The sequence below is a fragment of the Herpailurus yagouaroundi genome, unplaced genomic scaffold, assembly GCF_014898765.1.
Source record: "Herpailurus yagouaroundi ecotype Mexico unplaced genomic scaffold, PumYag 208, whole genome shotgun sequence".
Lineage (NCBI taxonomy): Eukaryota > Metazoa > Chordata > Mammalia > Carnivora > Felidae > Herpailurus > Herpailurus yagouaroundi.
In genome coordinates, this window is record NW_024412439.1 from 3,762,105 (window position 1) to 3,773,136 (window position 11,032).

The 11,032-nt window shown below is 50.7% G+C and overlaps 2 protein-coding genes across 5 annotated transcripts in view; both read left to right on the top strand.

The window, feature by feature from the left end:
- The window catches only part of FBXW10B (F-box and WD repeat domain containing 10B), a 34,412-nt gene extending 33,312 nt beyond the window's left edge, over nt 1–1,100 (top strand). For all 4 annotated transcript variants that reach the window (XM_040453145.1, XM_040453148.1, XM_040453146.1 and 1 more), the window contains one exon: nt 243–1,100. In XM_040453145.1, coding sequence (XP_040309079.1) covers nt 243–1,051 — 809 coding nt within the window. In that variant the 3' untranslated portion in view covers nt 1,052–1,100. The remainder of the gene's footprint in view (nt 1–242) is intronic.
- A 3,082-nt stretch (nt 1,101–4,182) lies between these two features.
- Nucleotides 4,183–11,032, top strand: part of TVP23C (trans-golgi network vesicle protein 23 homolog C) — a 23,146-nt gene continuing 16,296 nt past the window's right edge. The window contains exons 1-2 of the mRNA XM_040453149.1: nt 4,183–4,311; nt 9,735–9,817. Of these exons, the coding sequence (XP_040309083.1) occupies nt 4,300–4,311; nt 9,735–9,817 (95 nt within the window). The 5' untranslated portion in view covers nt 4,183–4,299. The remainder of the gene's footprint in view (nt 4,312–9,734; nt 9,818–11,032) is intronic.

Consider the following 11,032-nt stretch of genomic DNA (forward strand, 5'->3'; position numbering starts at 1 on the left):
AGGGGCAGAGAGAGAGGGAGACACAGAATCGGAAACAGGCTCCAGGCTCCGAGCCTTCAGCCCAGAGCCTGACGCGGGGCTTGAACTTACGGACCGCGAGATCGTGACCTGGCTGAAGTCGGAGGCTTAACCGACTGCGCCACCCAGGCGCCCCATAACGGGTTTAACTTTCATGCATAACGAATTACTATTTTTCATGGAACACTCTGACTTGCTTTTGTTTTCTTTTTTTGAAAAACCAGATGATGAGAAAATTCAAAAAGAAAGACGCCCCGTAGACATGATCAAGTGCTCGAAGAAAAAGTCCTGGCAAATCCCTATGTCACCTGACCAGTTCCTACTGACCGTTAATGCCCTGCAGCAGGCCCATAATTCGGGGGCATTTGCCTATCCCCGTAGGCCGCAAACCCAAGTCATCGATGCCCAGGGACCTTCAATTCCACACCCAAGGAAGGTCTTGAGTTTCAAAGGAAAATCAATCCAACACGCAGTTGATAGGTTGAGGCGCAGCGAGCCTCCCATAGATGTGAAACAAACCAACATTCCCCTGGAGATCCAGAAACTGCAGCCCAACCTGAAGAACTCTTTGCACAGTCCCCGAGTCCAGTCCACCATACCCCAGCCCGTGATAATCCACCCCCGACTCACCGGCAGCTGCAAGGGTGAAGACCAAGTGACCAGCTCCATCGACGGGACCGTGCGCACCTTCAGCCCATTAACCAGCACGCAGGTCATTAAACCGAACCGCATGCTGGCTCCACCAGCGGGCATGACAACCAAATCTATCAAGAGAGAACGACCTCACTTCTGTACGACCCTTGACCCCTTTAGAGCGAACACTCAGTTCATGTTGTTGACTGTAAGGGAGGAGAAAGAGTACAGGGAGGCCAAGACGAAGGAGTATCAGGCCAGGAAGCCCACTAAAGTGCTCGATCCAGAAAAAGCCAGCAAATCTGCATGGATCAGGAAGATCCAAGGCCTGCCTATAGATAATTTCCTGAAGCAAGGGAAAATAGCGGCTCCTGAACTTGGACAAAACATGTTTATCTGAACCAGCCTTGGGGCGTGAACATCTTACAATAAACAGAAAACCAAGTGGATGTCGGGGTTTGGCCACTTGTTTTGTTTGTTTGTTTGTTTGTTTTGGACTGGCCCTTGGCAATGTGGGGAGTCCGAATTATCTTCCTAGAAGCCAAAGAATTGATACAATCAAAGTAAGAAAAGAGGGGGAGCTGGGAACTGGGAGCGATTGGCATCTGTGTTCCCACTGAAAACCACCGAAACTTATGAAAGCCCAACTTCACTGGTGGGAGATGGGAAAGTGATCATTGGAAATTGAATACCACTCATCATTACCAGTTGAGGGCTACCATTCTGATCGCACATGAATAATGGGATTGTGTTAGAATAATGCATTGGAACTCTCGGGTATTTTTGCACGGAAGCCTGATGAAGTTCAATGAGCTCAGTTAAGCATCTAAAAGGAGATACCCTCAATGGGGTTGACCTATTGCATTGGAGAACGTTATGCGTTCTTTTCCTTCTCAGGGCTCTTATGGAAGAGAATTGGGCATGGACATCTTTTCTTCGAAGAGGGACACTAATATCAAGTGTGTGGATGTTTCTACTTAGACCTTCCAAGATGGTGTCGGGGACCAGGCAGGTAAAAGAGGGCGGCACACTACTGGAGCGATTGGAGAGCTCAAGCCTCCTACTCCGTGGCTCAGCATGACCACAGGATGGTGTGAGATAGTAGAAAATATATATTGGTCTCTGCCCCCAGTTCCTGGCACAGAGCTCCTGAAACCCTTATAAATTCCTAAGTGATATGAACACCAGGAACATCTCTTCTTTTTAACCAGGCGACTCAGAGTGGGCTCCTGGATGGGTCCTCGATGGGGGCTGGTCGGTCACCAGAAAGCTTGGGATTTTTAGCCCCACCCCACATCTCTCCAGAGAGGAGAGAGGGGCTGGAAGTGGAGTTGATGATCCATCATGCCTACGGTGATGAAACCTCCGTAAAAATCTCAACAGTATGGGGTTCAGAGTGCTTCCAGATTGGTGCACACATCCATGCACTGGGAGGGTGATGCACCCCAACTCCATGGACCCTCCCAGGCCTTGCCTATATGTGTCTCTTTGTCCGGTTGTTCATCTGTATCTTTTAATAAGCGGGCACATGTAAGTGTTTCCTCGAGTTCTGTGAACTCCTCTAGCAAATTACTTGAACTCAAGAGGGAGGGTCATCGGAACCTCAAATCTATAGTCGGTTGGTCAGGAGCGCAGTGATAAACTGGTTTTCCAACTGGCGTGTGAAGAATGAGTGTATGTGAGAGACAGAAAGAGAGAGGGAGAGCTGGCACGCACGAGAGTCTTCTGGGACTGAGCCCATAACGTGTGGGATCTGGCTCTATCTCTTTAAAATGTCAGAATTGAATTGAATTGTAGGACACCCAGCTGCTGTCACTGAGAACTGCTTGGTGTGGGGCAGGAACTCCCACACATCTGGTGACCAGAAGTGAAGTGTTTTATGTGAGGAGTAAAAGAGACAGCAGAGAAGTACAGTAGGGAAGAAGTGGGCTTTTCCCTGCACAGCAGAGAGATGAACTGAGACTTTCCTATACAGGTGGTAATGAATTCAAGTAGAATGCAAACCAAAAACAACACAAAACTCCACAACCCACACACTGGATGGGGCGCCAAACACATGGCATGGGCAGGCTAGAGGCACAGGCCACCTCTTCAGGGCCTTCGCTTTTCACCTCCAAGTGTGGGACCCTAATTCTTTGCCAAGGTTTCTCTCCTTTAAGAATTTATTTTTTTCATTATTAGGATATTAAGTTTATTTATTTATTGAAAAAGTTTTTTTTGGGGGGGCCCTGGGTGGCTCAGTCCATTAAGCATCTGACTTCAGCTAGGGTCATGATCTTGCGGCTAGTGAGTTCGAGTCCCCCATCAGGATCTGAGCTGACAGCGTGCAGCCTGGAGCCTGCTTGGGATTCTGTGTCTCCCCCTCTCTCTGCCTCTAACCCACTCGCATTCTGTCTCTGATTAAAAACATCTTTTTTAAATCATTTATCTTTGAGAAAGAGAGACAGAGTGTGAGTGGGGGAGGAACAGAGAGAGAGGGAGACACAGAATCCAAAGAAGGCTCCAGGTTCTGAGCTGTCAGCACAGAGCCTGACTCCGGGCTGGCATCACGAACTGAGAGTTCATAACCTGAGCGGAAGTCGGACGCTTAACCCAGGAGCCCCTAGGATATTAAGTTTAAAGTAGCACCGGCAAATAGCAAGGTAAAAATTGTGATTTCAACGTAAAGGATCCCCTGGATGAAGGAAATGTGCTAATACACATTATGAGTGTTCCAGTAGCACGCTGATGTAGGTCAGGCCGATAGGATATTCTTTTTTTTCAATGTTTATTTATTTTTTTTGGGACAGAGAGAGAGCATGAACGGGGGAGGGGCAGAGAGAGAGGGAGACACAGAATCGGAAGCAGGCTCCAGGCTCTGAGCCATCAGCCCAGAGCCCGACGCGGGGCTCGAACTCACAGACCGCGAGATCGTGACCTGGCTGAAGTCGGACGCTCAACCGACTGCGCCACCCAGGCGCCCCCCGATAGGATATTCTTATAATCACACCGTTACAGTCACAGTTTCAAAGATGATGTAAAAATCTCTGAATTTCAGATCCTTCATGGAGCAAAATGACATCACCGGAGATTAAATTTAGAACAATATTAAGAATTACACTTACTATTTACTAAGCACACTTAACCCTGTTCGGATACCATCATCATCCTCACTTTACAAAACTGAGGAAAGAGTATATAAGGTTATTTGGTAGCTAGTACCCGGAGAAGTCGGGACTCAAACACACGCTCTCACCCGCTTTATTCCTTATTGTTTGCAGGCGTCGATTTTCCTCCCACAATAAAACTCGAGTCCCCTGCCCGGTTCCTTCTAAATAGCGTCCCAGACATTTGCCGCGCCCCCGGCGCCCCGCCCACACGCTCGCCTCTCCCCCCCCTGCCCCGCCCCCGACGCACCGTCCCCCGCACTCGCCCCGCCCCCGGATCTCGCGTCCCGCCCCGAGACCGCCCCGCCCCCGGGCGCCGCGCCCACACGCTCGTCCCGCCCCGGAAGCCACGCCTCCTCAGTTCCTCCTCCCGCAAAGCACCTGGAAGCGGAAGCGGGGACGGGCTGAGCTTGTGCTTTGCTCCTCCCCTCCTGTGGGGACCTGGTCGCGTCAGTGGCCGCGCTGACGTGGCTCCCGGAAGTGGGCCTGGCGCAGGGCGGTCATGTTGCAGCAGGTGAGGGGCCGCGGGCGCGTCGTGAGGGTGGGTGTGGCTGGGCGCCGGGCTTGCTGGGTCCCGGGGGGGCGCGAGTCTGGCGTCCCGGGGCCGTTGTGCCCGCGCCCCCCGCTGGCTGACCGAGCCCCGGGGTTGGGGAGCCGGAGGGAGCGTGGTTGGGGCCCCGAGGCCTCGGTGGGGGGTGGGGGGTGCCCCGGCTGAGCCTCGGAGGGACGGCTGCGGGGTGTGCAGAAGCGCATCGCCAGCAGAGGTGGGGCGCCGGATCGCACGGGTGCCGGTGCCGTGCTGAGGAAACGCCCTCGGTGTGAAGTTGCGGGTGGTCTGGCTTTCCCCAACCATTCGGGGACTTTCGGGGGTGCAGTGCGATCCTGCAGGAGTGGGAGACACCGCCAGGCCCTTGCAGTCAAGTGCTTGTTGCCGAAGTAACACTAATGGTGATTGTTGATCACTTCGATGGTCACGGCTGTGCCCTTAGAGTTAATTACAGTTTGCAGGTCTAGACCAGAGATGAGGAAGAAGAATCATCTCTTCCTAGGTTAAACAAAACAAAACAAAACAAGCTTTTTGCTGTTTATCGTGCACTTTCACTTGAGTATCCATAGCTTTTTTTTTTTTTTTTTTTTCCCCATTGAGGGATTACTATGGCACCGTTCTAGGCCCTAGGATAGGGCTGTGAACGGCACACATTTCTTACCCTGAAATGTGTGAGTTGTAGGGTACTGGGGGGTGGGGGCTTGTCGATAGGTTGGGGTGGGAAGACCTAACTAGTTACATATGAGGATGCTTCCAGGTAATGACAGCAAAGACAAAGTGACGTATATAGCAAGTATCTGGGAATAGGGCAGCCTTAGAATTTATGGTCAGTAAAGACCACTCTAAGGAGGTTGCTTGAGTAGACAAGATCCAATGATGGTTCGATTCTGCTTTCTGAACCTGCATCCAGGCTGAAGGAAGCTGGAGAAAAACACACAGCCATACGGACCGTTCCCAGGTCCAGTTTGTGACCATGAACCTCAAGCGGGCCCTTAAGGCTGCCAGGCACTCATCCCCACGTTCCCACAGGCTCCTCCCTCTCCCACCCTCCTGGGCCACTACTGAGGTTCCTCTTTCCTCAGACCTTCAGCCTTCCTTCCGTCCCTCTGCGTCCACCGAGAAAGTAGAAGCCATCAGAAGAGAATTTCACACCACCAGCCATATGCATCTTTGCCCGGGATCTCCCATATACTCTGCCTTTCTTTTCCTGTTCATTCTCCATCCTTAGGCCATCCTGCCTACTCGTGCACTGGTTTCCGTGCCTCTGGCCTGCTGGAAGGTGGTGCTCCAGCAATTCTCTCTTTGCTTTTCTCCATCATCACTGTTTTCTTTCCGTTTTTTAAAAAAAATTTTTTTTAACGTTTATTTATTTTTGAGACAGAGACAGAGCATGAACGGGGGAGGGGCAGAGAGAGAGGGAGACACAGAATCAGAAGCAGGCTCCAGGCTCTGAGCCCTCAGCCCAGAGCCCGACGCGGGGCTCGAACTCACGGACCGTGAGATCGTGACCTGAGCTGAAGTCAGACGCGCAACCGACTGAGCCACCCAGGCGCCCCTCTTTCCGTTTTTAAAAGCTTGTTTTTTAAAAATTTATTTATTTTGAGAGCGAGCGCAGGTGCAAGCTGGGGAAAGGGCAGAGAGGGAGAGAGAATCCCAAGCAGGCTCTGTGCGGTCAGCGCAGAGCCCTGAAGGGGGGCTTGATCCTGTGAACCTTGAGATCATGACCTGGGCCGAAATCAAGAGTCGGAGGCCCAACCGGCTGAGCCACCCAGGCGCCACCAAAGTTTAAGTTAACATATAAACATGCTTTAATTTCTCCTGCCTTAAAAAATAAAAACTTCACTCTAAACGCCCTTTGAGGTATCACCCCATTCTTAGTTACTTAAGATTTATTTGTACTTGTCACTTACTTTTTCCGTGGTCTCTTGTGTCCGTTCTAGTCTGGTTTTCTCCCTCTTCCGTCTGCCATCCTGAAACTGCTCTTAGTGAGGTCACTGATGACCGGTTAGAAATACAGTGGTCTTGGGGCCACTAAGTGGGTTAAGAATCCGACTTCGGCTCTGGTCATGACCTCATGGCTCGTGGGTTGGAGCCGCACATCGGGCTCTGTGCTGACAGCTCAGAGCCTGGAGCCTGCTTTGGGTTCTGTGTCGCCCTCTCTCTCCGCTCCTACCCCATTTGCACTCTCTCAAAAAAGAAACATTAAAAAAAAAAAAAAAGCAAGAAATACAGTAGTCTCTGTGGTTTTCATCCTCCTTGTGAGCAGCATTTGATACGGTTGATTTGACCCTCCTCCTGGAAGCACTTTCTTCCCCTGACTTCCCGGACACCACCCCCCTGGTTCAGCTCCTAGGCCTTAGCACATCCTCTCCAGCCCCCAGTGCTTACTCCTCATCTTTCTGACCCCTAAATATTGGGAGTGCCCAAGCGTCTGTCTTTGGTGCTTTCATTTTTAGCTGCTCAGGACAAAAACTTTGGAATCTTCCTTAACCCCTTTTCTCTTGCCCCCACGTTCAGCCTGTCAGCAAATCCCGTCATTTCCACTCTAAAACGTATTTGGAATCTGGATGTTTTTCGCCACCTCCACTGCCTCCTCCGGAGACCAAGCCATTGCTTCTTGGCACAAAGCTTCACAGCTTTGTGCCTTTGTCTTTCCCCTCCTTCTCCCAGCTTCTCCATACAGTGGCCAGAATTTTCATTTAACACCCAAATCGGAACATTCTAGAAGATGCTAGTGGTTCCCCTTCTCAGTTTTTTTAAAAAGTCTTAGTATCAGCATCTTCAGGTTAAAGGTCCAAAACCAAACTCTTTTTCTTTTTTAAATCTTTTAATGTTTATTTATTTATTTGGGGAGAGACAGAATGTAAGCAGGCAAGAGGCAGAGAGAGAGGGAGACACAGAATCGGAAGCAGGCTCCAGGCTCCGAGTTGTCAGCACAGAACCCGATGTGGGGCTCGAACTCACTGACCGGGAGGTCATGACCTGAGCCGAGGTTCGAAGCTGAACTGACTGCGCCACCCAGGCGCCCCAAACTTAGTGTCTTAATAGAAATTTATCTTATAGTTCCAGGTCAGAAGTCAAAAACGAGTCAAGGGCTAAGGAGGCACCAGGATACTCTTCCCCTCTCAAACTCCTTAATTCAAAAATCTGTTTGCAAAAATCTGTTTGCTAAAAAGTTACGTATTTACAGATTCCAAGCATTAGCACCAGGAAGTCTGGCCCAGGACCGAGAGGAGGCATTATCAGTCCACCACAGTTCAAGAAGGGGGTGCGGCCCAAGATAAGGTCTTAGAGGTGGGCGGGGCCAGGTGGTGATGGTTCTGATGGGTAGTCCATTTTTATGAAGTCAAAGTAGGGAGATGATATGTATGAGAGGTCACCCCATCTGCTGGATATAGATTGGATTGTTGGGATCAAGGAGAAGTGTCGGCTTTTCAGACCCTAGCATCATACTGTGGATCTCAGTCTTGGCTGTACATTATTGTCATCTGAGGGGCTTTAAAAAAATCCAGATGCCCAGACCACACCCCAGACCACCTTGGGGTGGGGATCAGGTATCAGGGTTTCTTTTTCTTTTTTCTTTTCTTTTCTTTTCTTTTCTTTTCTTTTCTTTTCTTTTCTTTTCTTCTCTTCTCTTCTCTTCTCTTCTCTTCTCTTTTCTCTTTTCTCTTTTCTCTTTTCTTCCCTTTTCCTTCCTTCCTTCCTTCCTTCCATCTTTCTGTCTGCCTTTGTGTCTTTCTGTTTTGTACCCAAGGCAGTTTCAACCTGTGAGCCAAGGTTGAGAACCACTGGTCTCAGATCTGAGTCTGTTTTCCTCTTAAAACCTTAGCTCCCATTCTGCTTCTCTCACTGTTCTCTTACTCCGTGGACCCCTACATAGACCTTGTGCGTTTCCACTCTCTGCCTTTGAAAATATACCTAGTCAAGGGACTGGAGTGAGCAGGAGGCCTTGCTCTGTCGGCACCCAGCACATAAGCTCTCCTCCGGAGCCCTTTGGTAGGAAAGATTCGCTTCCTCCTCTGTGCTCCCGTTTGCACTCCCGTTTCTCCTGGCTCCGATCACAGTCTGCAGTTGCCTCCTTTGTTCATCCGCTCCCGCCTTCAAGAAATATTGTGCCACCTGGCCGGGTGCTATGCGGTACACCGGGACTTGTTACAACACAGTGACAGTCTTTGCTCCCAGGAGCTTAGTGTCTAGATGGAGGTGGTCCTTGGAGAGCTGTAGTAAGATTGTCGGGCAGGCGGGGATTGGAAATGGGAAGCCTGGGGATTTCAGGGCAAGTTTCTCAGCTCTTTCGGTATTGTAGCTGAAATTTCCCAGGTGGATTTGGTGTTGCCTGCGGGCTTGCTGTGTAGGGGATGGAGAAGGGAAGAGCTTTCTGGGTGGAGAAAAGATGTGAAAGGCAGGCAGATGGGAGCCCCTGGTGTTTTCTGAGAACACGTAGTGGCAGAACGGTATCGCGCTGCCCAGTGGGAGGGAGCTTCCTAAGGGAAGGAGGGGATCGGGTGGAGGAGGTGAGTTTTACCTTCTACCCGGAGGAGCACCGCTGAGAACGATTTGCGAGGGGAAGGACCCGGTGTGACTGTCCTGTGAGGAAGATTTCCCTGTGGGTGATGAGGGGCTGGAGTCTGGCAGGGAGGAGGTGAAGGCAGGTGGGTGGTGGGTGGCTGGCGCCAGGCAAGGGGTGAGAGCAGGTTCGTCGTGGTTGCGGCTGAGGCTGGGCTGAGGCCCCAGCGGGTCGAGGTGTGAGCCACCCTGAGGGTCCGAGGCCGAGAGAGGGAGAAAGGCTGTGCGTCGAGGGCGGAAGACAGAAGGGGAGGTCCCGGCTCAGGGTTTTTGAAACCGCTTTCCAGCAACAAATGACCCCTGAAGAAGTTCATATGCTGACCGGAGAGGTCCCAGAGGAAGACCTAAGATACAAGAGAGTGTAAATAAAGGGGAAATTGATGGAGGAGGCAGGAAAGGAAGAGATTCCGAGCCCCATGGCTGGTTTCACGTTGGATAAACAGAGACTAGTGAGAAGGGGTCGGGGAAACAGGGGTGCAGGCAGATGATTTCGTGAAGGAGCCAAAAGCATGGAGTTTGTCCCCAGGGGTCCCTGCTGGTGACGGAGCCCCTGAGCGGAGCCCCTGAGCGCAGCCGCAGCCGTGGGAAGTTTACAGGAGCGTCGTTGGCCCCCCATGGTTTGTCCCAGGCTCAGCAGCGGGGTAGCGATGGCTCCGATGGCTCGTTGCCAGCTGACGGGGGTGCCCTTTCGCTAGGTTGTGAATTCCCGATGTCCGGGACTGTGTCTGTCTTCTGCTTTCCATTTTGGCGTGGTGCCTTCTATGTAGGAGACACACAAGTACTGAGTTTCCTCTTGCTTCACGGATATTTAATTTTCCTGCTAGGACAGTAATGATGACACCGAGGATGTCTCCCTGTTTGATGCGGAAGAGGAGACCACTAACAGACCAAAAAAATCCAAAATCAGGTAAGAGGGTGAGTCGTCGGAGTTGGGTTCTGTGTGTCGACGGGTGCCGGCCGATGGCATTCAAGGCAGAGCGGTTGTCACGAACTTGTGCGCAACGGCCACCTGGCAGTTTGAGCTTTGGTCTGGGGCACAGACGACAGTTCAGATTTGCTGTGGGAGTTAACTGGCCCGTGGAGTCTACTCAGTGCCGCGTCTTCACGTCTGCGAAGCCGATTTTGTGAACCCTCGTGTGTTTACTTCCACCACTTGTTTACCAAGAGTGCATCGTTTCTTTAGACCCTGTGCGTGTTGCATTCGGATTGATTGTGCAGATTTCAGAATCAGATCTTTTGTCGATAACACGGACACGTCAAGCCAAACAGACTTAGATTCCAAATTCAGGTCCCTGTCAAGAGATTGGCTTACTGCGGTTGACTCCCACCTGACCTTTGAGAAGATGATGCTGAGTGAGAGACGGCGGTCACAAAAGACCACTTTATGCTTTCATTTATACGAAATGCCCAGAATAGGCAAATCTGTAGAGACGATCATACGTTAGCAGTTAGCGGTTGTCTGTGGCTGGCGAGAGGGGTGGGGTTGGGGCGGATGAGGAGGGACTGCCCGTGGGTCCCGAGTTTTTGGGGTAATGAGAAAGTTCCAAAGGTGATTGCGCAGTTTGTGAATATACCAAAAAACTGTCGGGGCCTACATTTTAAATAGACGAATTGTAGGGTATATGGATTATACCTCAATAAAGCTGTTAAAACCAAAAGTCTGCCTGAGAGCTACTTTGCCTTAAAGCCAGAAGTGATTTCTGAAGGCCTAGGAGTTCTGTTTTATTTTTATTTATTTTAATTTCTAAGTAATTTCTGTGCCCAGCATGGGGCTCGAACTCAGGACCCCGAGGTCAAGAGTCGCCTGGTCTACTGACTCTGCCAGCCGGTCACCCTGGAATTAGTTTTTTATGTGACAGTAATTTCTTTTTTAATTAAAAAAAATTTTTTTTAATGTTTATTTACTTTTGAGAGAGAGAGAGAGCGCGCGTGCGCGTGCGCGGGGGAGGGGCAGAGAGAAAGGGAGACACAGAATCTGAGGCAGGCTCTAGGCTCCGAGCTGTCAGCACAGAGCCTGACGCAGGGCTCAAACTCATGGACCATGAGATCATGACCTGAGCTGAAGTTGGATGCCTAATAGACTGAGCCATCCAGGTGCCCCATCTTCTTAAATTTTTTTTAA